Source organism: Dermacentor silvarum, chromosome 3 (assembly GCF_013339745.2).
Source record: "Dermacentor silvarum isolate Dsil-2018 chromosome 3, BIME_Dsil_1.4, whole genome shotgun sequence".
NCBI lineage: Eukaryota > Metazoa > Arthropoda > Arachnida > Ixodida > Ixodidae > Dermacentor > Dermacentor silvarum.
This window is the reverse complement of record NC_051156.1, coordinates 192,039,188-192,065,100: the sequence shown is the minus strand read 5'-3', so window position 1 is coordinate 192,065,100 and position 25,913 is coordinate 192,039,188. Positions and strand designations below refer to the sequence as shown.

At 45.5% G+C, this 25,913-nt stretch overlaps 2 protein-coding genes across 2 annotated transcripts in view; one reads left to right on the top strand and one right to left on the bottom strand.

The window, feature by feature from the left end:
• LOC119446352 (cyclin-L1-like) overlaps positions 1-6,292 on the top strand; it is a 24,781-nt gene extending 18,489 nt beyond the window's left edge. The window contains exons 10-12 of the mRNA XM_037710765.2: positions 3,779-4,006; positions 5,114-5,399; positions 6,127-6,292. Coding sequence (XP_037566693.1) covers positions 3,779-4,006; positions 5,114-5,396 — 511 coding nt within the window. The 3' untranslated portion in view covers positions 5,397-5,399; positions 6,127-6,292. The remainder of the gene's footprint in view (positions 1-3,778; positions 4,007-5,113; positions 5,400-6,126) is intronic.
• On the bottom strand, positions 6,279-25,913 carry LOC119445103 (ice-structuring glycoprotein). The gene is given in 11 exon segments (XM_049664091.1): positions 6,279-6,695; positions 8,774-9,644; positions 9,646-10,757; positions 13,753-13,873; positions 16,586-16,702; positions 18,054-18,111; positions 18,640-18,719; positions 20,465-20,822; positions 22,753-22,833; positions 23,687-23,893; positions 25,382-25,913. Coding segments are annotated over 11 exon segments (3,591 nt in total). The 5' UTR covers positions 25,864-25,913; the 3' UTR covers positions 6,279-6,591.

Sequence of the window (25,913 nt, the reverse complement as noted above, 5' to 3'; positions counted from 1 at the left end):
CTTCAGATGCTGCTGAAACGTCTTGTACATTGCTCGACGGCTCTGCCCCATTGCAGAAAATAAATCGTTCACAGCAGTTTGCCCGTTGTCAGTCGAAAGCATTGCACGTCCCGTGAGCATATTTACCTCAAAAGTTTTGACTTTTTCGTTTGCTCCACTCTACGCGAGCTCCACGCATCCGCGATCTCTCTGCAGTTGTCGCGCGTCACATACAGTTTCACTGCCAGACTGTATTCACGATCGCCGCAGGCTAGCTTCGCTTTTCCTCGGCACAAGTGGCAATGCAGAACTCGGAAAAGCAGCATTGCCACCCCACAAGTTTTTTTTTTTTTTTTTAACCTCCTTGGGCAACGTTCGAAAGTTCTCTTTCGTGTGTTTTTTTTTTTTTTTTTTTTTTCGCCTTTCAAGAATGCACAGGGTGGCTAACGGACGAAAAATAACCGTCTGAAACGTGAGCTATCGAACAAGACCAAAATGGCGCCGAACGAGTGTGCCGTTGCCGAGTGATGGGCGAAATTGTACGCAATTTAAAAGGCAACGCTTGCAAACTTGCATCTTTAGATCATCATAACGAAGAAATACACGGTATTTTGGAACTAAGTTTTGGAGAAAGTTGCAGAAACGCGCCAGGAACGCGAAAATAAAAGATTGAAAATTCGATTTTTGGGCCGATTTTCGGTTCCAAAAGCCAGGTCCCCCCTTAAATTTTGTGGCGGAATACCTGTTAAATGAAAAATGTTCATTTTTTCCCGAGTTATTGCCTATTAGATGGCAATACATTATTTAGATCTCACAATTTTCATTATCTTTTTTTCTTAGATACAAGTGCGTCTTTACAAACGTGACACACATCACGTTAATAAACTTTTACGTGTGAAAAGTGCATTCATTCTGCTTTTTGTTCATGTATTACATAAAATATTGAGTGCAGTAGTTCCTTCAGAAAAAAGAATCTTGCATAACCTACAGAAAACACCTATTTTCCCCATGGTAGGGAAAGAGTTACACTAGAAACCTTACTTGTAGCCGATCGTAGTGTTTTTGGTTTGCTGGAAGAAGTTCTACCTCCCTATTCAGAAATTCACATTAACTCATTTTGGTACCATATATTGAAGAAAAAAAAAACCATTGCTGATTCATTGTGCTTACTAAACCAGTTGTAAACCATTGTACAAGAATGATTTTGTTTATTTTAGAAATAAACGAGAAGTTGGTATGTTATTATTTGGCAACATCATACCATAATCATAGTGCAAAGCTATGCTCGTCACTAAGCATGCGCTGAACATGTGCCGATGGCCATTTGTAGCAAGCTCCAGCATTCAACTATAAAAATTTACGAAGAACCAATTCTGGTTGCTGTTGAATGCATTTAGCATGCTTTCAAAGGTGTTCATTTGTTGCACTATGTGTTATGGGTGATGACGGGTGTTATTAGGTGGAGTATGATTGGTGGATCACTTATTCACTTAGTCTGTAGACATTGTACTGGGTTCCAGAGTCCTTGAGGAATGGTGCTCGAAGTAATACCGATTGTCTTCCGTGTACTGGTCTGGTTAGACATTGTTATACTGTGCTATCTTCGCAGTCGGCCCACAAAAACTGTTAGACAGTCATGCGAAATTGGCGTAAGCTCCCAGAGAATGTTAAATGCATTAAACTAAACTGGACTGCATTGATTCAGCGAAGAGTGAGCCAAATTGGAACATTTGAGAAAAAGTCCAAGTGTTAGAACCAATAATGTGCTTCTTACCAAGCGGTCACAAACGCAAATGTGAGTGCCTTGTTCCAGTGCGAGAAGCTATGCCTTTAAAGAAAGGTTGTATTTCTGGTTGCTATGAGAAAGCCAAAAATGCAAAATACAAAACTTAAGACCTCTGGCAAAAAAAGGCCATATTACCATACGGTAACAAACGCGAATTCGAATGATTCACGTGCATAATCAGGTGTCCATTCTTTTATTTCTTCTTACATGATTTTTAGTGTTAATGCAGCTAGGACAGACATAAAAATAGTTACCAAAAGAAAACCTGAATAGCCTGAACTAGCAACATCAAAAAATGTTACCAAACAGCATTGCAGAGATATTCTCGTCGGTAAAATTGCCACTTTGTCATATAGAAATTTCATTATACAATAGAACCTCATTCATACATTCTTGAAAAAAAATGCAATCAAAGCCAATGAAAAATTTCACACACTCAGTTGTACTTATCTACATAATGTGAAGCTCCGCGCGAATTGCTGATGCACGTAGAGCTGACAGGGACCGGGCAGACCGAGATAGCTTTAAGACTGCGACAGGAAACCGAAACGAACTGCACCTTGTGGGCGTCGCCAGAATTGCAGTACCACAGTACTCTGGTTCATAACAGTCCTTGAAGCCTCCAACATTCAAATCACATTTTTTTTTTTAAATGCCTTACATTTCTTGCATTTCGTTTGTATTATTAAGCTGAGCAGATCAATGTTTAACCTTCTGAACGTAAGGGTTGCTTGCAATACAAAATCCAATACCATTTCCTAACAAAAAATAGAAATGTAGAGGCAATTGTTGTAGATTTTCGGTTACCTTTATTTATTTCTTCCCGTGCTCTTCTGCATTTGACATGTGTTTTGAACTACCGAGTATTCTTGGCAACTTCTTTTCTTTTTGGTCTATCTTCAGCTTTAATATTTGTTGTGAATTTTCGTTTTTGTCGGAACTACCTACCTTTGCCATGGCTACAAAAAGGCTGCTCATGGTATCTTATAAAATATTGCCTGGTTCTCTTTAAGTGGCCTTGAGGTGGTTATCAGTAGTTTGCTTAAGAAGTCTCATCTACAATCTTCTCGTTTGTGTCCTATGAAAACAGTTTCCTTATTGTTGAATTGTTGAAAAAAGAAAACAAGCAGCTTCTTTTGGAGCTGTCAAAGGTAATGCTGTTTGCTTCCTGTTCTGGTCTTGGGGAAATGATTTGTTAAGGGCTTGGGGAACTCTACAGAATATGCTACAAACCCCACCAAGTACAGTCGACTCTGAAAGTTCGACCTTGACAGGACCCGACGAAATTTATTTAATTATCCGGCGGGTCAAATTAAACAAAATGCAGAAGAAATGCCAAGACACACCGCTGATTAATTTGGCAGCATTTGCCTGATTTTAAGCTCCCCCGAATCAAACGTGCAGCCACTTTCTACGTGTCCAAAGTAGAAAACTAACTGCCAAATATGTGTTGTACAATGGTGGCTGGTTTCCTAAATTCAACTTCGCCATAATACATCCGTGTTAAGCGTTAAAGCATATGAACATGTTGAAGGCAGTTTGTTTCATATCTGATTGCACCGCAAAGGCAATTTCCAGCCCCAATGTTCCTGGGGGAAAAAAAAAAAATGAACGTTAGAATATTTTAAATACCGTAATCGGACATTATGAGCTATGGTTATTGCTTGAAAAACTTCCCACGACAGGCCGAAAATGTGCATTTTCGACAGATGATTGATGTTTGTTCAATGCTTTCACTGTCCCCACAAGCCACACTGTGACAAACACTGCCGCTAAAGGGGTCTTTATCGAGGGTCACCATAGGCGTCACGTGCGTGCATGCCGATTGGTCAAGCTCGATTTATCCGGCTAAGGCCAATGTTAGGACCAAAGTAACAAAAGTTAGGGCCCATAGAGATGCATGGGCACCGGCCGGGCCCTTCGGTCGGGATTGAATTAACAGAAGTCTACTGTACTGGCAAGGTCTAATGTGTTACGACAGTGTGCTCATGTGTTCCTTTGCTCCGGCCCCAGGGTGGACCGCACTGCCTCCAACCACATTCCCGGTACGGGGACCAAGCGGAAAGCCAGCCCATCATCGCCGTCTCCCGTGCGTAGCCGCAAGGAGACTTCCCGCCAGGGACACTCGAGCTCGTCAAGCAACGGCAGCAGCCCTCCTACCTTGGCCGCCTCTCTCGGTCGAGGGCGTACGCCACCCAGAAGCTACAAGGATTCTGGCTCGGGACTGAGCTCTCCTGTTAGGTAGGCTGCATTTTACCTACCTGGAACTGAAAGAAAGGGCTTCTGCCACGGCGCCACTGATCCTTCCCGCACGATTTTTGACCTCCATGTATGCCGCCAATCTTGTGTTTGATATTTCGCGATAAAGGAGAGTCCTGAACGCCGTTAGCGTGTGGAAAATTTGCGATCCTCGAAGTGCCCCTCCCCCTCTTTTTTTATGCCTGTGGTGAAGCGGTTACTTAGACAAAGTATGTGCAGATCGATTCTGCAAGCAGTTAACACTATACAGTCGAGCCAATTGATGAGCCTCAGATATTTCTAATTATTGCTCAAACCAGAACAGTATTACTTTAGAAATTTCACGTGTTGTAGTATTGGCATGCATAAAGCTTTACCTGCCTTCACATTTGACATATCGAGCTGTGCCTGGTGTTCCTTTGTAATGTGGTGAAAATCTTCTCTACAATTTTGGCCTGTAGGCGGCTTCTTGAATAGGGCAAAGGTGGGTCTTTGAGAAAAAAAAAAATATGGTGCTGAAAACTTGTACTTAATGTAATGCTATGTTTTTATTTCGACAAAAAGGTCTATTTTCGTTTATCACCAATGGATCAAGTGTTATGCAAGCTTCCTCTAATTATCTTCTGCAGAGATGTGCAAAATATCGGTTCCTTAGATTTCGCTAAATAGGGTATCAATGGCTTCTGTATTATTCAAGGAATGCAATAAGACCCACCTTAATGCCAAGCGCGCAAAGCTAGCGTCGGAGACTGAGGAAGAGCTAGCCGTTCGGCTTGCAAAACGCTTGGACTTGTCGGCTTATAATTTATACCTGGCTTATATCGATGAGCGGTGCAAGAAAAGGAGGGGGGAAAAGCATGGTCAAGGCAGGTGCTCGTGCAAAGGACACAATGACAGTATACCTAAGTGTAATAATTACAGCTAAATCAAAGGCTAACCAAGTGAAACCAAGACTTTTAACCAGGCTAAAAAGACCGACCTCCCCCTTAAATAGCCCATTTTATTTTTTCCAGAACTGTGCTTTTCCACTTATTAGTGCTTATTAGCGATGGATGTCTAGCCAAGTGTTACTGCCTTTAGTTAACCAGGGCACGCATCCTCGCTGTGCAGGTCCAAGCTTGAAGATGGACGGTCCAAAGACAGCTCCAACTCAAAGCGACACAGTTCTCACAAGCGCAAGCGGAGCGTCTCCTCGCGTTCCCGTAGCAGGTCCCCGTCGCACAGGCATGGCAGCAAGAAGAGCTCAACTAGTAGCCACCGGTCCTCGCGCCACAAGTCGTCGCCTTCTGGCCACAGCGAACACAACCACCGCCACCACCGCTCCTCGTCGTCTAAAAAAGAGCGCTCGAGAGAAGGCCGGAACCATCGCACAGCCATAACAGCCCGAAGGTGAAAGGTGAGGGGTCCCTTGGCCAAGTTCTGTGCGATTTGCAGCCAGAGACGTGAAAGTGCACAACTGCAGTCCCACCTGCATTCTTGAAGAGCGCTGGACTCAATAAAATTAAAACAGCTGGCCACAATTTCACAGCTTTTTCTCTTTGCTACCCATCTTTCCCAGTTAGTCCGTACTGTTTTAAACTTTTTGGTCGTTTAATATGAACAGTAAACCTGTAGCTCTGCCCCAAAGAATTCATTGTTGGGGTAGTTGGTCTTATTGCTGATAAGTAAAATTGACGCAACAAAGACAATGCACACTGGAAGAGAATACAAATACTTGTTTTCGTTTCCTGTGCTAAGTTTACCGAGCTGCCCCAAAGCCTCTTCAAACTTCTGTCAAAATTTTTTATGAAATAATGAGATTATCTGCGCCCGCAAGGTGTTGCTCTCTTGTATTCCAAACTGTTTTACAGTGCTGCATGACTTTGATAATATAAAAGTATTGAGCACTTTTGAAGCATTTTTTACAAAGATTACTAAAAGGAAATCTGGCACTTCGATGGTTCATTTATGGGAATGGTGCAGCTACATGTTTGCGTAATCTTTGTCTTACTATAGCAATTATTAAGCAAATGTTGCTCAGAAAGTTAGCGTCACAAGTGGAGAAGCACTGCCAAGTGTACTAGGCAGCAAGCAGCTTGCCGTGTGTGTGTTGCTAATCATGGCCCCCCTTTTCTTTCATCTAGGAGGCCCCCGTGAAAGATCAAGACACTTCATCTGTAAATAACATCGCAGTGGGAGAAAGCATCAGCCTGGATGAGAGAGTGAATGTGTGTGCGAATGCTGTGTGTACATAAAATGTATAGAAAAAAAAAAGTGTACAAATAAATGAAGAGAATTTCGTACAACAAATGTCTTCACTCTTTATTTCCTTGCTTGAGGGGAAAAAAAATCTCATTTCGTTTTAAAATCTTACTACTACTTATGTACAGATCTCTGGCAGCTTCATAAACTCTCCAAAAAGGCAAGAAACAGTACTGGGACCACAAACTCTGGCCCCAGACGAGACGCGATGCTTCAACCTCGCAGTGATCATCACGCCCATATTTAATTACACAATCTGCGCACATTTAAAAACCGTTCAATGGAAACAGATGAAATTTTGTACAGGTGATATTTTGTTTCCCCTCCCAGATGTGTCCAAAGCGTCGTCACTTCTTTGTGATGCGCTTGCTTCGTGGCCTTGCTAGTGGTCGCTCGCTGTGTGACGAAGCCGTTCCTATAGAAAACAGGTTGCTGGTGGGTGCAGGGGCACCTAAGGGGAGAGAGACGGTGTGGGTTTAAACACAAAGGCACTCCACTTATAAATTTGCAGTCTTGGAATAATATAACTCATAATGACAGCTTCCCGAGGAGGGGTTTCAGGACTGTTTTTGAGAAGTGGAAAGAGCATGAGGTGCGGTGTAATGAAGCAGGAGGGATTAGGACAACCAAAACACCAGGTGATCCATTTTTCCAGGAGCATGCATGGTTGGACACTTCTTTTTCACGGGCCTTGTATCATAGTATAACGATAAAGTAATAATGCAAATGAGGCTGAATTTAAGGTCACACATGACGTGGTAATGGCTTGTTCATAATGTGATGCTAGAAATATTAACGAGCACACAATGCACTCTGGCAGTTGTGTTGCTGTAGTACAAATGCATGGACAGTGAATTGAGCGCATAGCTGAACCTCCATGCAACAAACACCGATTTAAAAGAAGTAATTTTTGTTTTTCTATTGAGTATTCCGCTATTGTTACGAAACTGAAAATGCAGAATACAACATGATATCTGTAAAGGCTGATTCACACTAGGCTGACACTGCACCGATTTTGGTCTGCCCACTGTTGGCGACAGCATCTTCCTTCCTTTAATTCGTTGGTCACCGCCAGTCACCGCGTCTTCCGTCCTGTAAAATGCTCGCGTCATCAGTCGGCAGACCCAAAATCGTTCTCGTGTCGGCGTAGTGTGAATGAGCCTTAATAGATGGCAAATTTTTGTTTTGCACCTTGCTCAAGATATGCAAACAGGTGGCATTGTCAGTCAACTGATTTTTCCCCGATTTCCCACAGCAGTGCCACCAATGGCAACCAAAATTACAGATGCTGATCTGCAAGTGCGATGCTACAAACATGCTGGTCGTGAACCACAACTTGACGAAGCAGCGCTTGGTAGGCTCAGTGGCTCTGGCATTGTGGCGGCCAATAAGCCGTGTTGCAAAGCTCACCGTAAGAGGAAGCTTTAGCTTGGGCCCAAGTCCGACGCAGCCTATTCAAATGCATGTAAAAAGCAGAAATGCTTTTCTGAGATAAGCCCTGGACCGATTTGAATGAAATTTGTTGCATTTGCGAGAAAGTTAAATTGTAGCGACTGCTGGAAGTGGAATTTTGATTTGGGGCTTCAATCTTGTTAAAGGAATTTTCAAAAATTTGAAAGAAATAGAAGCACAAAGTTGACAAATTAATAGCTCTGCATCAATAACAGATATTGAAGTTCTGTAAACGCCATTCATTAGATCATTCAAAGCGTAAGATGTTTAACCAGTGGACCATTAGAGTTACAGAATGGATGCTTACAGAACAGTGCTTCCCAAGAGATGGGAAGCACTGCAGGATGAATGCAGTGGACGTAAATATAGGCTGATGATGATAATGAATTTTTTTTTCTTTAGATTCATGAGTAACATATTTTGTCTGCTTTAGATGTACTATTAGATGCAGCTCACAGAATTCTATTATTTTTGATTGCCGAGTTGGAAACTTGACAGTTACACTTTCATAGTTTCATGCCAATTTTTAATAAAAACTTGACCACCTAAATCAAAAATTCGAAACCAACAGTCACTAGAATTTAAGTTTTTATTTTAAATGCAACCAACCTCGTCAAATTTGGTGCAGTGGTTGTTGAGAAAAGGGAATTATCCTTTTACATGTATTTAGATGGGAGCTAAAACTTCCTCGGGGGACCCTGCTCTTAAGCCAGAAATTGGCCCATGTAACTTTTCGCATACCTGTGCTCCAGGTCGGTGTACAGCATTTATTTTTGCTTGATTGGACCCCTGTATAAACCTTGCTTGATTTGGCCTTTGCCACAATGATATCTGGTTCTACCTGTCCTCACAATAATTTTTTGTCGGAAAGGTAGGGCCTATAATATAAACAAATAATGTTATGTGATACGTTTTATCATCCAGTTCCCGTGAAGATCGTATCAACGAGATTCCACTGTATTCTCATTTTTGTTGCAACTTTGTTATAACAAGGTTCAGCTATAATTGTTATCTTCGTGCAAACATGGTAAAAACCAACGGACACAGGAGTTCAGATGAGTGAGGACGAAGGCTTACCAAAATTGAAAGCTGGCTTTGGAGTGGCGTTGGTTCCACACTGCGACGCAGCAAAGTTGAACGCTGGCACCGACGAGTTGTTGGCCGCACCAAACTTGAACAGTCCTGAGGGTGCAGCACTGGGCTGGGAAGCAGCACCAGCCGCACTGCTCGAGATACCGTTGGTCAAGCCATTGGTGGCAGTGCCGAACGCACTCTGAACCTGCGGTGCGCCGAACTGGAATCCACCAGGCTGAGCCACAGAAGAAGACTGGCCCATGGGCGCGGCGCTGGGGAAGAGCGGTGAAGTGGTGCTCGACTGTGGAAAAGCAGGCGTGCTGGCCGTGCCAGCCCCAAAGGAGAATGGTGCCGCGCTCGGAGCAGTTGTAGTGGTAGCTGCACCAAACGCAAAGGGACTGGCAGCTGCTGTGCCGGAACCCCTCGCTCCAAATGCAAAAGGTGCGCTGTTGGCTGCTGCTGGTGTGGTGGTTGCTGCACCAAAGGTGAACGACTGTGGCACTGCGGGCGCCATGTCCTGCTTCGGGACAGGTGTTCCAAACGTGAACGGCGCTCCGGAAAATAATGAGGCGGCTGGCGTCGCAGTTGAAAGCGGAGCAGAAGCAGTCGCCTGCTGCTGCTGCTGTTGCTGCCCCTGCACGCCAAACTTGAAGACTGGGCCGCTTCCCGATGAGGCAGCAGTGGCACTACCGGCACCGAAAGAAAATCCACCTTGAGTGGTTGCGGTGGTGCTACAGGATGATGCTGCACTAGCTCCAAATGCGAAACCACCGCTAGCAGGCTGAGTGCCGATGCCTGCCGATGCTGTGGCCGGGGACTGTACACTTGCCGAGCCAAGGGCCGGAATTGGTGAGGCGGCTGTTGATTTTGGCGTAGCACCAGACCCAAAGGCGAATATGCTTGTGCCTGACCCAGTCAATGATGAACTGGGCGACTGCAATGACGTCGAAACTTGAGGGCCTACAGGTGCTGCAGTGCCAAACTTGAACAGCCCCAATGATGGGCTGGTGGTCTGCGTGGTGTTTGCCGCAGGAACAGGTGCTGGCAGGCCCTCCGCTCGAGCCGAACTTGAATGGCTGTGCCGACGACGCTGCGGTGACCAAGAAGCCCTGTGACACGGTTGGTTTTGCCGCCTGTGCGTTCGAGCCAAACTGGAAAGGTGCCGGAGATGGCGAGGCGGCACTAGCAACAGCAGCATTCGAGTCGTTGGCTTTAAACATGGGTAATGCTGGAGACGCAGCAGTCGTGGCTGCCACCGTTCCAAAACATGGTGTTGGAGCGATTGAAGGTGTAGTTGAAATTGGCTTGTTGCCTCCGAGTGATGGCCCCGAAAAAACAAAGCCCCCTGCTGGCTTTGTTGCGTTGGAAGCAGGAGCAGTGACAGCAGAAGACGCCGTGGGTGTTGGCACAGCCAGCGCAGATGTCTGCGGCAACAAAAGTGATGACGCCGCCAAACCGGTTGAGGTTGCCGATGACTGCGACACAGCAGGTGAGGCAGCTGTGGTGGCTTCTGTAGCTTTTGGAGAGGTGAATTTTGCCAAGGCAGCCAATAGCGGGTTTGTCGCAGTGGAAGCTGCAGCTGTGGGCAGTGACGCTGGCGCACTTTCTGCAACCGCTTCTGACGCCGTTGTGCTAGTGGCACCGGTGGCATTCGAACTGAAAAAGCCAGCGCCGAACTGAGGTTTCGGTGCCGTGGTGGCAGTACTTGTTGCAGAGCCAGCAGATGCGACGGCTGCGTCTGTGGTGGTGACTGGTGCAGAAAGGACAGCAGTTGGATTCTCGGATGCCTTAGGTGGCGAGGCTGTGGCAGATGATGCGCTCATTACGGGGCTGCTGATCACCGACACTGTGTTGGTCGTCAACCCTTGCACCAAAGTTGCACTGGACGTGGCTGCAGGTGGAACGCCAAAAGTGGGGAGGCCAGCTGTCTTCGCCAAGGTGGAGGGTGTTGCCATCTCGACCTTAGTAGTCACCGGCGTTTTCTCTGCTGTAAGAAAGGAATTACAGAAAACACTGTCACAAACGCCATCACAGGAAGGGAAAAGGAAATAAGAGAAAGAAAACTAACGTCAGAGCTAGCCACCCAGAACATGCATGCATCCCTAAGACACATTCAATAAGGAAGTGTTCTAAATTGGCACTTTCAAGGCACTGTTATAATATACAGTAGAACCCCGCTGATACATTTTCCACACATTTTTCAAGGGGGAAGGCTGTTCCTCTTCGGCGTGGGGGCGACGGGCAGCGCGGACCTATCGCGCGTGCGCCGACCCGCTTCGCGGGACCGTCCCGAGAAGGCTTAAGAGCAGGACACCGGTATGGACGAACACAAATCGTTCGGACATGCCACCGTTCGCGTGACCGTACACGTGAACGACTAGGCGATGGTGTCGTAGCATGGGGGCAACATATTCACTCGCTATCCGGTCGCAGTGAGTCGGACTTCCTTGATTTGTCGCGCGCCCATGTGAATGTTTTATTGGTAGTGATTCGGCTAGCGTGTATTAGTGTATGAAAGGTGCAATAAATGCCCTTTTGATTGTCTGCACCACTGTGTTGTCGTTCATTTGTTCAAAGAGTGCGTGTGAGACCCCACAAGCGCTATCGTGAAAAGCGCTGGCAGCGGGGGCGAATGCTTCGTCTGCCTCTCACTTTAATGAGTCTCCGAAACTTGAGACTTAAACGTGCGGGATGGCAGTGCACATGATGCCATGCTACCTCCGACACACCAATTCTTCGCACACGCGGCAGATTATTTTTAAAACGGGACGTGCGGGCTGCATATGCACTCAGCTGCACTGATGGCCATGTGAGACTACAGCCGTGCTGAAAAGGAGATGCGCGCCAACCGCCATTCCCCCACATGCGTGACTGCATTACCGAGAGCTCGCTTGGCCGCGCAGAAAGACGGCACTCATCAAGCCAAGTCACCATCCTTCTCGGCTCACTTTAGCACGCTTTCACTCGCACCCAAAGCATACAGGGCGCGAGATGCAATAGGATTGATGCATCCGCAAAAGTTTCCATTTATTGTCTCGGTATTCCTTTGCAGCGCCAGTGAACTTTCGTAATACTGAAATCGTGTATGCACACACTTCGTTATATTGAGGTTCTACGTACACGATGGTCTATGGACAAGAAATTTTAAAAAGTTAAGTACTTCCGTTACATCGATGCCACGTGTGTGCTTTTGTAAGCAACAGGGGCATGTAAAACAGAGTAGATATCGCAGCGTGTCAATAATGTGCACACAAAAAATGTGCATCATTACACTGCCTGCATAATTTTTGTATGCGCAGCCGTTTTCTTTTTGTATTTAATAAAATTTAATATTGTGAGAGAAAAAAAAACAACTGTGATAGGTTATGTTTTGGGGACAAGTGATGACTGAACATTGCAATACTTCCCATTATACATTATCATCAAAGGCCATTACTTAAGGCAAATAATATTACTAAACATTATCACTGGAGGTTTAAGAGAATCTCACTTTACACGTTCACTATAACAAGGGCTTTAAGGGACACTAAAGGCAAATATAAAGTCAAGTTAAAGTTATTCATTAGTGCCCGAGAATCTCTAAGGTGACAATATTATGCTTAACAGAGCTTTAGTAACCGAGAAATTGAGGTAAATTCAGGACACGATTGAAGACTACCCCAGGAGATTCAAGTACTTGCCCGAAATTAAATGACGAAGGCATTCCTCATTTAATTTCTGTCACTAGTACTAAACCACTCATTATAAAAAAATAATTGTATTGCATTATAAGACGAAAGAAAAGGCCACTTGTCCAGTTCTATTTGATTTTTTTTTTTTAATCACTGGTGCTTGATGATGTGGGCGGTCAAAAGGTTTAGTTTTCGCTACTCTGCGCCGCCCGCACTTTCGCGTTTCGGTAGTTTTGTTATCGCGTAGTGCTGCGCTGGTTTTGCTGGCTGCTAAAACTCTCACAAACTGCAAGTAGCAACGAATTCCACTTGCACGTGACGTCGCGGGATGCCGGAACGGTCTATGCCACTTGACCAAATGCAGCGGCGAATCCACTGCTGTCTTGGCTCGATTTCTCTTTGGCCGCATGTTTGCGTTTTGTCCAACAAATCGTACCGACGTCTGTCGGGCACCTTTTTACTGACTGACGGCAGCAAAGAGCAGTGATGGCGTATGCAATGTCACCACTCCCCGATTGGGTGGCAGAAAATTTGAATCGTGATAAAGATATTCAGACCCTTCAGACTGTGGGAATCCTCGTGTCCCATAACCGCCGCACGGGCAGCGAACGTCGCGTCAAGCGCATGCGTGCCATGGAGAGTTGGGTGAGGGAAAACTTTCCTTCCGCGGGCGGCGCGCGGGAATCGCAAGCGCTATCAGCGCCACCGGGTGGGTCACGTGAGATCGCGCTGATATCGCCCGGGTCTCTTTGGTCTCCAGCAAGCGGCGACAGCGGAAGTCTCCGCCGTCGCTCCCGTATTCCCGCACGTGGTTAGTCAACCGCGTTCTTGCTGCGGCAAACGCCGCGGCCCCCCCGTATTCCCCAGTTGGTAAGTCGGAAGACCTTCTTTACCTGGTGTATTATTCTCTTCGAGGGAACCCTCAGCGATGTCAACTATAGCTAGCTGGCCTGCTCGAAGTGTTAGTTGCAGTCGTAATAAATGCTTTCCGAGTGTACACGTGGTTGTCGTCTATTGTTTCCTCGAGCTTGTCCCGGACCGCGGTGGATGCGCAGGCATGCGCCAACCGCGGGGGTCGGGCGAGGCAGAGGGCCATTGGCATCCCCCCATATCCCGACAAGATACAATTTTCTCGTAAACTAAGCCTTTTCTTGGCAAGAAACAAGCTTTGCGAGGTTACTCGAATGGTATTTAAACAGTCCACATTGACTTAGTAGTTGCCTTTAGTGTCCCTTTAAAAGCATTTTGCAGAGCATAAACCCTAGCACACTTTGAGCACTACAGCAGCAGGAACTCTGCAACAGCACTAACCATTCGTTTGTTCACTGACGTCCTGAAGCCCACCCAACAGTCGGTTGAGCCGTTGCTTATCGCGGGCCTGGTCATTCTCGTGCTCCTTCAGGGTTGCAATGTGCTCCGGGTACACCAACCTCTGAAATGCGACCACAGTTATTCGCTTACGACATCCAATCACAATATTTCAGGAGCAATGGCAAGAAACTTCTCTTCCCCATGCCAATTTTAATCAGGGCAACCTAAAGAGACACTCAATTCTCGCTAGACATAAATGAAATGACGCCACAGCTGAGCATACAGCTTCTCATAAGCAATCTTGCTGGCTCAGCTCTAGACAACAGTTCTTAGCTCATGTAATGATTATGCCTCTAACAGTCAATGTTGTAGGAATGCCATTTTCACTAGCCCCACACACCCATGACCACGTAGGGTTTCGCAGTTTAAGTACAATGCCATTTTGAGAACTTTGTTTTTAAGACAGTAAGAGCTTCTGCAAAGAAGATGAACCAATTTATGTTCTATTTTTGTATGCTTTCAAATGAAATACAGCCGATCTCGAATATATTGAACTCGAAGGGGATAGCAAAGTAGTTCAATATATTGATAATTTTAAATATAATACATGGCTATTAAGCAACAATGGAGACGAATTACAACAAATGATTGAGGACCTTAATCGAGTAAGCGTAAAAATTGGGTTGAAGATGAATATGCAGAAGACAAAGATAATGTTCAATAGCCTGGCAAGGGAACAAGAATTAAGGATCGCCAGTCAGCCTCTAGAATATGTAAAGGAGTATGTTTATCTAGGTCAATTACTCACCCTGATCATGAAAAAGAAATTGGGTTGGAGTGCACAAGGCAGGCATTGCCAAATCCTCACTGGGAGCTTACCACTGTCGTTGAAAGGAAAAGTGTACAATCATTGCATTCTACCGGTGCTAACATATGGGGCAGAAACTTGGAGGTTAACAAAGAAGCTCGAGAACAAGTTAAGGACCAAGAGCGATGGAACGAAAAATCTTAGGACTAACATTAAGAGACAGGAAGAGAGCGGTGTGGATCAGAGCACAAACGGGGATAGCTGATATTCTAGTTGACATTAAGAGGAAAAAATGGAGCTGGGCAGGCCCATGTAATGCGTAGGATGGATAACCGGCGAATCATTAGGGTTACAGAATGGATACCAAGGGAAGCGTAGTCGAGGACGGCAGAAAACCAGGTGGGGTGATGAAGTTAGGAATTTTGCAGGCGCAAGTTGGAATACGCTAGCGCAAAACAGAGGTAATTGGAGATCGCCTTCGTCCTGCAGTGGACATATAAATATAGGCTGATGACGATGATGACATGCCTATTTGAAAACTGCGCACATCTCGGACAGTTTCCAGAGATTGGGAAAAGCAGGAATTTACCTATTTGTTTCTCCAAGGCCGTGTCGAGCATCACAAAAGTTTACTTATATCTTCCACACAGATGCCACAACCGGCTTGGTCTTTAATATACCTATTAGTATATTAAAACCTAAAATTACGTGTCGCCCTGGCCATGAGACCGAAGTGCTTGTTGCACATTTCTATTCAGGACAAGGTGGAAATGGATGCTGCTCAGAAGCAAACCAGCATGCGTGGATATGTTGTGGGAATCCTCGGGTCCCATAACAGCCGCACGGGCAGCGAACGTCGCGTGAAGCGCACGCGTGCCAGGGAGAGTTCAGAGAGGGGAAACTTTCCTTCCGCGGGCGGCGCGCGGGAATCGCAAGCGCTATCAGCGCCACCGGGTGGGCCACGTGAGATCCCGCTGATATCGCCCGGGTCTCTTTGGTCTCCAGCAAGCGGCGATGGCGGAAGTCTCCGCCGCCGCTCCCGTATTCTCGCACGTGGTTAGTCAACCGCGTTCTTGCCGCGGCAAACGCCGCGGCCCCCCCGTATTCCCCAGTTGGTAAGTCGGAAGCCTTTCTTTACCTAGTGTATTATTCTCTTCGAGGCAACCCTCAGCGATGTCAACTATAGCTAGCTGGCCTGCTCGAAGTGTTAGTTGCAGTCGTAATAAATGCTTTCCGAGTGTACACGTGGTTGTCGTCTATTGTTTCCTCGAGCTTGTACCGGACCGCGGTTGATGGGCAGGCATGCGCCAACCGCGGGACTCGGTGTGTCGAGGCAGAGGGCCGTTGGCATCCCCCCATATCCCGACAATGTGCCGTGCTGCCACCAGCACACTTGCACTACGAATTGCACGTGAACACACCCCACATGTCCCCCTTACAATGTAATCTCCGGTTCAGCATCTTATGCTGAGAGCCACTCGGCGAAAAGATCGAGTGTCATCCACACTTTTGCATTCTTGCAGCAGCACAGTGATCAGCTCTTACCAATAAATTAACTAACAGCATACGCCAAAACAGCGCTGTTTCATTGGCACTGAATCAATTCCGTGTTTCAGTGTGAGAAGTCATCGTGGCCGTGTTACGAGAAGTGTGCCTGTAGGTGTGCAGTGTGGCGCAGTGTTCAATATTCCAAATGTGGCAGTGGATGATTCAATACACACATAGTACAACGCTACACTTTTGCATGGGACATTAAAGGGGACATTATGATTGTTTGACATGGACAATAATTTGATGTATCCGGGTTGGACTTCAAATGTATTTAAAGCAGCATTATAAATGAGTGTGAGCACCAATTATATAGCAGATACAACTTCAATACTCCCAATAGTATGCGGCAAACTAACCACAACCAATAAGGCTAGAATTCTAAAGGGTCACAAGCCATGAATGGAGATCCCAGTGGTGAAGCAAGCTACTGAGTTGAAAAAAATCTACCACAATAACAAGCGATGGCCTCTGTACCTTCTTTTCAATGGTGCTCCAGTCGAGGGGCTTGACCCGGCTCCTCAGCTTCGAGGTATCAACATTCTCACTTTCTGACGACTCTTTCGACGCTTCTGCTTCCGAGAGGACATCATTCTGCGGAAGGAAATAGACAAAAATTAAGGTGTTATTCGCAGACTGATATAAACAATCCCTGAATTTCAGTATCGAAGAGACCGAATCAATAACTGATGTGTGCTACAGGCCCTACAGCTAATATACCCTACAGCTAATATACTCCAATGACTTAAAGGAAGGGGCTGACCTAACAATGGTAACACTGAAGCTAAAACTCAGGATAGTGTTCTTCTGGAGCTCAAAACTTCGAAGTCTTGCAACTCTTGTTCTATGATAGGCAGAGATTTAACATTGGTCTTATTTCATCCGGTGAATCATGCAGATGCCACTGATACCCTTTAGTTAAATCTGAGGAACAGATATTTTGCTTTCTTGGTACAAAATTAAGTAAAACACGTGCGAAGAAACACGTGAGATAAAAATGGGTCTCATGTTCAAAATAAGCACATCAAATAACACATCTACAAGTTTCTAGCACCATAATTCGAAGAATAAAGATTCTTGAAAAAATTTTCGTCTTTAACTGAACTTCCCCTTCAATTATTGGGTTTAACCAAAAGCAACACACATGCTATGAGAAGGGCTGCGAAGTGAAGAGGGGGCCCTGGAATAATTTCGACTAAGTTCTTGAATGTCCACCTAAATCTTACGCGGTGACAGAAAATGAAGTCGACAATGAAGTCAGAGAAATTATTAAGGATATTACTTTTTGTTTTCCCTGGCTTCGCTGTCTGCTACTTCAGATGGTCGTGACTAACAAAGCCTCGAGTCCCATCAGATCCTCTTATTTTTCTTGCAGCTAAATCTAGGTTCACAAGCGTTTTTGCGTTCCACAGCCTATTTGAATGTAGAAGCTGTGGCGGGGATTCAAACCTGCGACCTAGTGCCCAGCAGGGTGCCACAGAGCCACCGAGCCTCCGCGGCACGCGTCTCTCACAGAGAAGACGTTATACTCGTGGAAGTGGCAATGAAGTGGAAAGCTACAGGGATGGAGCTTCTGCATATGCGTTACGGCACCAAGTAGTACGACAGCATTTGACAGCACTTTTGGTTTCTCAGAACAAATATATCAGTGCAGCTTCCACGTGTGATGGTGTCGAATTTGCCCAAATGTGGGGAAAAAAAAAAAAAAGCTGAAAAAAATTTAAATTTAACACTCCGTGGTGCATTCAGTCTTATTTTGTGGTGGTAAATATGACTTTTCTATTCCACGTCTTTAAGTTGTGCACGTGCGAATGTGGGACTTTCTTTCAGGGGGCGCTTTTGCACGTGCTTTTGTCTCCATAGCTTTCCCTTCATTGTCACCGAAATTTGCCCGCAAGTATATTTTTGTTTGCTTGCTTTAGGAGCCCAGTGTGGAAGCACGCACTTCTTTACTGCTGTCCTCAATCTTCTCGGTGGAGTCTTCTTCGTCCGACTGAAGTCTCCTGCAAAAAAAAAAAAAAAAAGAGAGAGAGGCATGATGTGGGTGCAATGTTGAATAAAGACAGCAGCAAGGTTGAATAGTGACAATAAGAAATTGTGCAGGAACCATCGGTAACGATAGCCAATGTAAGTGAACAGCCAAACATTTCTAGAAGACTAAACTACAATTTATTAAAAGAATTATGCACTTGAAAGCGTATATTCGCTGCAGTAAGGTCACTTAGGTAGCATCTCTTGTTTCATTGCATAATTCCGCAGAGAACAGAGCCGTTAACCTGCACATCTGCAGCGGTAGCATAGGTGGACATCACGCGAGTCTCAAAAAGTTGCAACAGCTGAACGCAGCCCACAAACTCGGTCGCTTGAGAGCAAATGCACTTTGCATCGACAGTTAAAGTCCAAGCTCTGGCCACGGACCATCAACCAAAGAAAAAAAAAAACAACAAAAAAACTGGCAAATGAGCAAAAAAAAAGAAAAAAAAAGCTACTACAAACGATGAGATAAGAAAAGACCATTTCACTATCCTCACCTGTCTTCCTTTCTTGTTTGCTTTGACAATGGAGAAGAGTCGGGTGGTACAGCTTTCCGCTTCTGGGACTGGCTGTTCCTCTGCAATGTGGTGATGAAAGGCAAAACATTTTTACCCACAAACACAGCACGCCAGTTCACTGTCCCGAGGCATGCCTTTGAGGAAGCCCAAGCTCTAGGTCAACTCTTATATTCCTATTCAAGCAAAGCACCCTGTGTCCGTTTTAAATATCTTCACCGCATTTTTAAGATAGCCTCTGGCCTCCTCCATGTATTCAAGGAGAATAAATTCAATTCAAATACCGTGATTCTGTTCCTTGAGCTGGATTAAAGAGGTGGACATTACTTGCATGAGAAATTGAAATGGATAACTGATTAATGTTCTAGAGTACAAGAATTTATTTTACTTTTTAATCAATCAGTGTAGGGTACTTATTGCAATTTATTACAAAATGGAGCCAGTGAGTGTGCAAATATCCCCAAGTGATTGAGCAGGAGGAAGAAAGCAGTAGCTATTGACATTGGGGTAAACACTAGGCCACTTACAGCCCCAAGCAAAAGTGCGAGACCGCATATGTCGTGAACCAAAAACGAAAAGAAGTTATTTTTTTTTCCCCTCAAGCTACACCTGCAGTCTGAAACCAAACGGTACAGGTCAGGTCTGCGTGTTCGGCCAACGCATTGCAACCGCGCAAAATTCCACATGGTATAATCGTGCCCCAGAAAAGCTCAATCACATTTATTATTATTATATTTTTTTGCTGACGCCACAGTATATACACGTTTGCTCTCGAGGGATACATTCCTTCTAACGGCCTCACTCAAAGTCATCATCATGCAACATCTTAAATGATGATGAAGAGAGACACAATGACCATGTTTATAGAGCTCTCAATTCCATAGAATGGCCAAGGCCAGTGCGGCTTGACTTTTATAATTTCAACGACAGTGCACTTGTTGAGACATAGGCAAACACGAGCGCTGTGTTTGTGTGATTTAATGTTAGTCTATGTCTCAACAAGTACGCTGTTGTTGAAATGACAATGGCCAACCAATACCTTCTGCTTGGCTTTGCAGATGCAACACAAACTGGCATATTCAGCATAATGTGGCCAATCACATTTTAAAAACATTCTACACCCTTTATGGCGTGATTTACCCATACAACAATTGTTGTCAGCCATTCATTCATTTAACCCTGTGCATCCAGTACTTTCTTATCAGGAATGCTATAAAGATGCACACGTAAATCCTTGGAGAAATCCTGGCAGGAGAGTGCCATACAAGCAGTGTTAAATAAAAATAAGCACATAATTGATCACGATAAGACCTTAGGGTGTGTGCACTTTACAAGAAAGAATAACAAGTGTCCAAAAAATAATGGCTGTGACGTCAACCAATACTTTCGGTTCCCACAGTACGAGAAAAGCTCGGCATTTGATATGATGAGACGCTGTGCTGTTGCAACCGCAGAATGCTAGAAAACCAAAGGCAGTGCAAAACTTTATGCACACTCAGAACTTCGTTGCAGTATTTTGAACTCGGACAGCACTTTAATAATAATACACGGCTTGCACATCAGCTTCTGACCTGTTTTACTATTATGAGCGAGCCATGACCACCAACGCTGACCCCTTCCCACAATAATTTTTTTGGGGCTCCTTGAAGTGCTACATCCCAATAATTTCATTGCTTTGATGGAACAGTCACAAGGTCATGTGATTTCAATACTACCTGTGGCCTCACAAAGTTAAAAGCGTGCACATTCATTTCAAAGTGCCGTCATCGACGAAAGTACAGCGCCAACAGAAAGATAAGAAACGTACCACCTGTTGCAGGATGCTCTTGCTAGAGCAGTAGGAGATGGCAATGGCATTGTTACGATGCCGCTTGGCCGAGCCGGGCGGACTCGACGTAGAACACAGGCGGCCTCGCTTGAAGGTCGCTTCGGGCGTCGACACTAGGGCAGAAGGCACGGGGCCGCGCATAACTGCGTTCTTGCTCGGGGAGCCCAGAAAAGGGGGCCCGAAACCACCCACCGACGTAACAACCGGTGTGAAGGGCGGCATCTGCGGCAGGCAGAGGTTTTCACGCCGCGGTCGCTTGCTGCTCTGCACCTGGCTGGGGCTGTTGCCCGCCGAGTCCAGGCCATCTTGATACGCAGCAGCAGCAGCGGCCCGCTTCCTGCATGCATTTGCAAGCACAATGGGAAGCAAACAAGTTCATTGGAAATCCATAAGGCAGAGAAAGTTTTATGCAGAGCAAAAGGTTGCCATCCATCTGAATGTAGTGCAAAGATGTCAAGAAAAACCCCTGCATAGGCTTTTTTAGAAAGAAAGCCTTCGCAGCAGAAATAATACTTGGCCTGGTTCTGCCAAGCTAACTAGGAGGGTAGCAGATGGTAAGGCCAAACGAATGATTAGACAACAAAAAAGCGCAGGAATATTGAATAAGCAAACTTAAATTCTGGGGTTCAGCTGTAGACGGAGCCTGGTGTTTTTTAATGTGCACTTAAATATAAAACACGAGCATTTTTTCGCCCTCCGCACCCATTGGAAGGAGGCCACTGTGGCCGGAATCAAATCTGCAGACCTTGAGCTCATACTGAATAAGCAAATCAGTTCTGCAGAGATTCGCAAGATTGTTGCAATTTGGCAATGGCACAAATTCAATTTCCCCATACTACACTGTGTGTGCAAAAAAGCTCTTTAACATAGCTGACACTGTGAGGCAGCATTCAAGCCAGGCATACAAGTGATGACCTCTCGGAACCCGGGCCAGTTAACTGTCCCCAGTAAGAAGAAAACGCTTAACCTTGCACTCGGCCGCGCAACGCTTGAAACAGCGAAGCTGGGCGATCGTAGCCCAGCATTTTCTGGAAGTGCGTGCAAACTTTTCATCTTATTACTCATGATGATGATAATTTCTTTTCGTGCATCTCGGACTTATGGCCGTCACTGCGTTCCAGGAGACCCGCTCCATGAATACGTCTTCCTCTCATAGCGTGCAAAGCCTCTTCACCTCGCAGAGGACGAGCGTATGAACGGGCCAGCTGTGGACGAAGACACTCGAATGCAATCATATGATTCACATAAATGCATGCTCTGCAGGCGTGGCTGTATAGCCTAGTGGTTACGACGCTCGCTTTGGGACCGGGGGCACCCGGGTTCGAATCCCACCTCGACAAGTTTATTTTCTTTTCTTTCTTGGTAGTTTCTTGCTACGCACCACAAATTACGGCTGGCTTAAACAGGCTCGCTGTTAAAGCAACTGCGAGGTGTGGGCTCCTACAATGTGTTTCTTCTCGTCAGCTCCCATAACATTATTATGGCCTGCTGCACTGAAGCACGAGTCCTGGTGTTTGTTCTTCCCACAAACAATAAATGAGTTGAATGAGCTGAATGACAATATGTTTATAGTTTTATAACATGACTGTAGTATTTTATTGTTGTAAAGTGCAATTGTTCCTATAGAAAGTGATGTCTTCATCAGTGACGTGCAGTACGTGCGACATCGGCGCTCGACCGACAATCAGGCATCTATTGTGGGACTGTCCCGGTCTCGCGGCAGTAAGAGACAAGCACAAGGGACGCGGCATTACCTCACTGGAGGCATGGACCACGCCGCCCCCTCAGGCCGATGCCCGACGAACTATCAACTCCTTATGGGAGTTTGTGCGCGAGGCCGGCTTGACCGGCAGGTTATGAATGTGTAGTGTTTCTTGTTTTTTTGTGTGTTTTTTCTTGTGAACCCCGCCATTGACCCTTACCCCTGCTTAGGCCATTGAGCCATTCTTTTCATTAAAGTTCTCTCTCTCTCTCCTATTGGCGATTTTTCAGTTTTTTTCGCCCTCCCTGCTTGAATCTACTGCGAGTCTGGCAGTATTTTACAAATTAAATAAATAAATAACGAAGGCACGGCACATCCAACAGGCCAATAACAAAAATTAGTTGATTCTGAATAGAACTGGAATAATTGTACTATTGTACAAAGGTCACTAATGGGACCATTGTGAGCCAGAATTATATGTTAGGCTACCCGTTTTTAGAATGCCCAGGGGAAATGAAACTAGGTCATGCTAAATGGCATTTAAAATTCAAGGATGTCTACTGACCTCCTCTCCTTGAGGGCTTGGATGACACTCTCTGTGGAGCATGGATCCTGCTTGTCCGCTTCGGCAATGGTTGCTGGGTGGCTGCACACGAAAAACAGTGGTGGCATGTGAAAATGGCATGCACTTGAGGAAACAATATTTGCACAAGCTGCAGGACCAACCCAAAGCAAAAGGTACAGTGGCAGCACAACCCTTGTAGATGAACTCCGGTGCTCACAGCACAGACGCACTGGAACAAGCCTTCACGAGTAACACAAACCAGGCGTTGTGAACACTCCAACCTATTCAATGCCGCCGAGCCTCGCTTAAAAGCACAAGCTCCTCTTATTATCTGTTTTTTCGTTCCTTTCGTCTCGCACAATGTCAGCCTGCACATTTGGCTCTCTATCTCCCTTAAAAACAGATCACACCCAATGTGCTCTCTACAGCACCTGGATTCCTTTTCTAAGATGCTATAAACAATGTCTACCAGACTGATGTGTTCGTATCATTTGCCTAGGCTCTACGATAGTTAAATTGATTTTATTCACATGGCTACAGCATAACAAACTGGAGGACACAAGGCGAAAAAGTTGTATAATGCTAATGGAAAGCCATCTTCTCCCTGCAGACAAGCACAAAAAATTTAGCAAAAAGTTGTATAAAGCTGATCGAAAGGCATCCTCTGCCTACTGGCAAGCACAAAAAAGTAGATGCATCCACGAACTCGACAAATTCCACATGTATGCATGCTGGAGATTTTTTTTTTTTTTTTTGAAGCCCAATGACATAGATGAGAGGGTAGAACAAGTAAAGACGGGACAACCTGTTCTACTTTTATGTCGCAGTCCCCCCGTCACACTTAAAAATATATTGAACACGAACATCGACCAACTGTCCTGAATAGCTATGTTGTTGCAAATATATTCTTGAAGCCCCTGGTAGCAAAACATACCCAAACGTCTGGTTCTGTATGTGGGATGTTGTCAGCGGCAGGATCTTGACCTTCACTGCCGGTATCAGTTCTGGCGATGAAAATGGTTTGGCCAGTGGCAGTGGTGACTTATTGAGACACACCACTGGATAGCTCCCCACGGAGTATTTCTCCTGCTGGATTGGGTGCCTCCGAGCGGTGACTGGGAGCCAGTCAAGATGGGACTTCCTGAAACGAGCAAACATCAATCAGCAACCATCAATCTTGTTACACATTTACTTGCACACAACACTCTGGTTCAACCCGACATGTGCAGTACACTGGATTGCAGCAGAAACTGTCTGGCACCCAACACTTTGTCAGCCGAGTAATTTCACGAATTTAGGGTGCCCTTCCCCACAGTCATTACAAAGGAAATTATGCTGGTGAATTGCTGGCAAAGAGCTCCAAGGCACAGGTGATGCCTTTGAACAAAAAGTGAGGAATAATTGTTTTCTATACACGATTCATAATTTTAAAACAGTGCTGTAATCTGAAAAATCAAGGAAAACCATTGTGTGTTCTATTTTACCATAAGGTACCATACTGTGTTACAAGCACATCTTGTGAATTTCTTTTTGGTCATGTTGGTGGTGTTTACTAAACATAGTTTTTGGGCGCTAGATGGGACATAGAAAAGGAAATACAGTGTGTGTATTTCCTTTTGCGTGTCCCATCTAGCGCGCAAAAACCATGTTTAGTACACTTTGGGAGTTATCTGCGTTTCTGAAACTACTACGTTATCTCCGAAAAGATGCTTTCTGTAGCAACTTCAACAGCTCAAGTGTGACTGGAAGTTGCTACCGTACTATTACTGCCTAACTTTTAGGTGCGATAAAAATAAAAATTAAAAAAAAAAGGCTGAAGAATATCTGCAGAAAGGGAGAGTAGCTCTCACGCAGTTGTTTCTAGGTTTTCTCCCCTTTAGGATTCACATTTTGAATATGCCAATGTCATGTCAAATGATAAGAGTGCAAGTTTAACAATTGCATGGTTCCGCTTGTTTTCGACATCGTCTCAAGGCACTTGTAAAAAGGTCAAATCTTTAAACAAAACAGCACTTGAGCAATGCAAGTATAACAGGATGGACATGGCAAAACGGTCTGAACGAGGGCCGACTGAAACTGCCCCCTTTTATGACAGGTATGGTTAAACAGGCCCAGAAAACAGTTAGCAATCATGAACAAATGAGTAGCTAGTTTAGCAATGATAAAGCGTTTAGAAATTTATTCTGACAAATTTAACGCAGCTGAAATCGAAACTGCTGTCTTGCAGCTGCTAGACTGTGCGTTCAGTAAGCACCGAAAGAAACACTCGTAAAGCGAAAACGCAGAAGACTAGTTTTTCTTTAGAAGTTGTTTCGAATGTATGAACGAACGCGGCGTGCAACCTGACGCCTCCGAGCACGTGAACAATTTGTAAGCCAAACACACAAAAGAGCACGCGCATTATGCAGTCCATACACTGGAGGATTAAAGAAAAAAAACGCGCCAGCTTCAAATCGGCACGCGACGTTACACGGAACGATAACCGGAGGACGAATCGGCCAGATTTCAGAAACCAGCCACTTGCACTTCCTCCAGCGGAAGCGCAACTTTTATGGCGGGCACGTCCTTCATTCAAATTTCAAACGGACCCGGTCCAACGGCGCGTGCGTAAACGGATGCATTCACTCACCTCCCATGCCCCGGCGTGGAAGAACTTTGGCACGATCGGTTGAGAATAGTGGTTTTACTCATCAACACGGAACTTGCGAGGCCGTATGCACCACCGTCGACCTCGCCGCTCCGGTGTACCCGCGAAGGAGTGTCAAATTTATTCCCGGGTGTCACGCGCAGATAATCAAACGAAACACTGCCGAACCTCGACGGTGTGGCCGACGTCGGTGTAACACTGTTCGCATAAACCGCGCGCTGCGAAGAGTTGTGGCCGCTTCGTCTTCTCTGCTCACGTTTGTCATGCTTTATTAAGCCTAGTATCGAGAGACGGTGGCGAAAGTTTTCCTCCCGCTTGTGCAGGTAATAATTCACTCCACTCCACAGAATGACGAACACCGTCGCAGAGTAGACTGTCAGAAAACCCACGAGGTACACTGCACACAGTAAGCACGCACAAATAATATTCCAACGTTGAATTTCGGCACTGAGTATATTAAACATGTCTACAATGCATCTTGCGCGCTGAGGGGGGTAACAATCCGGGCGCGCGG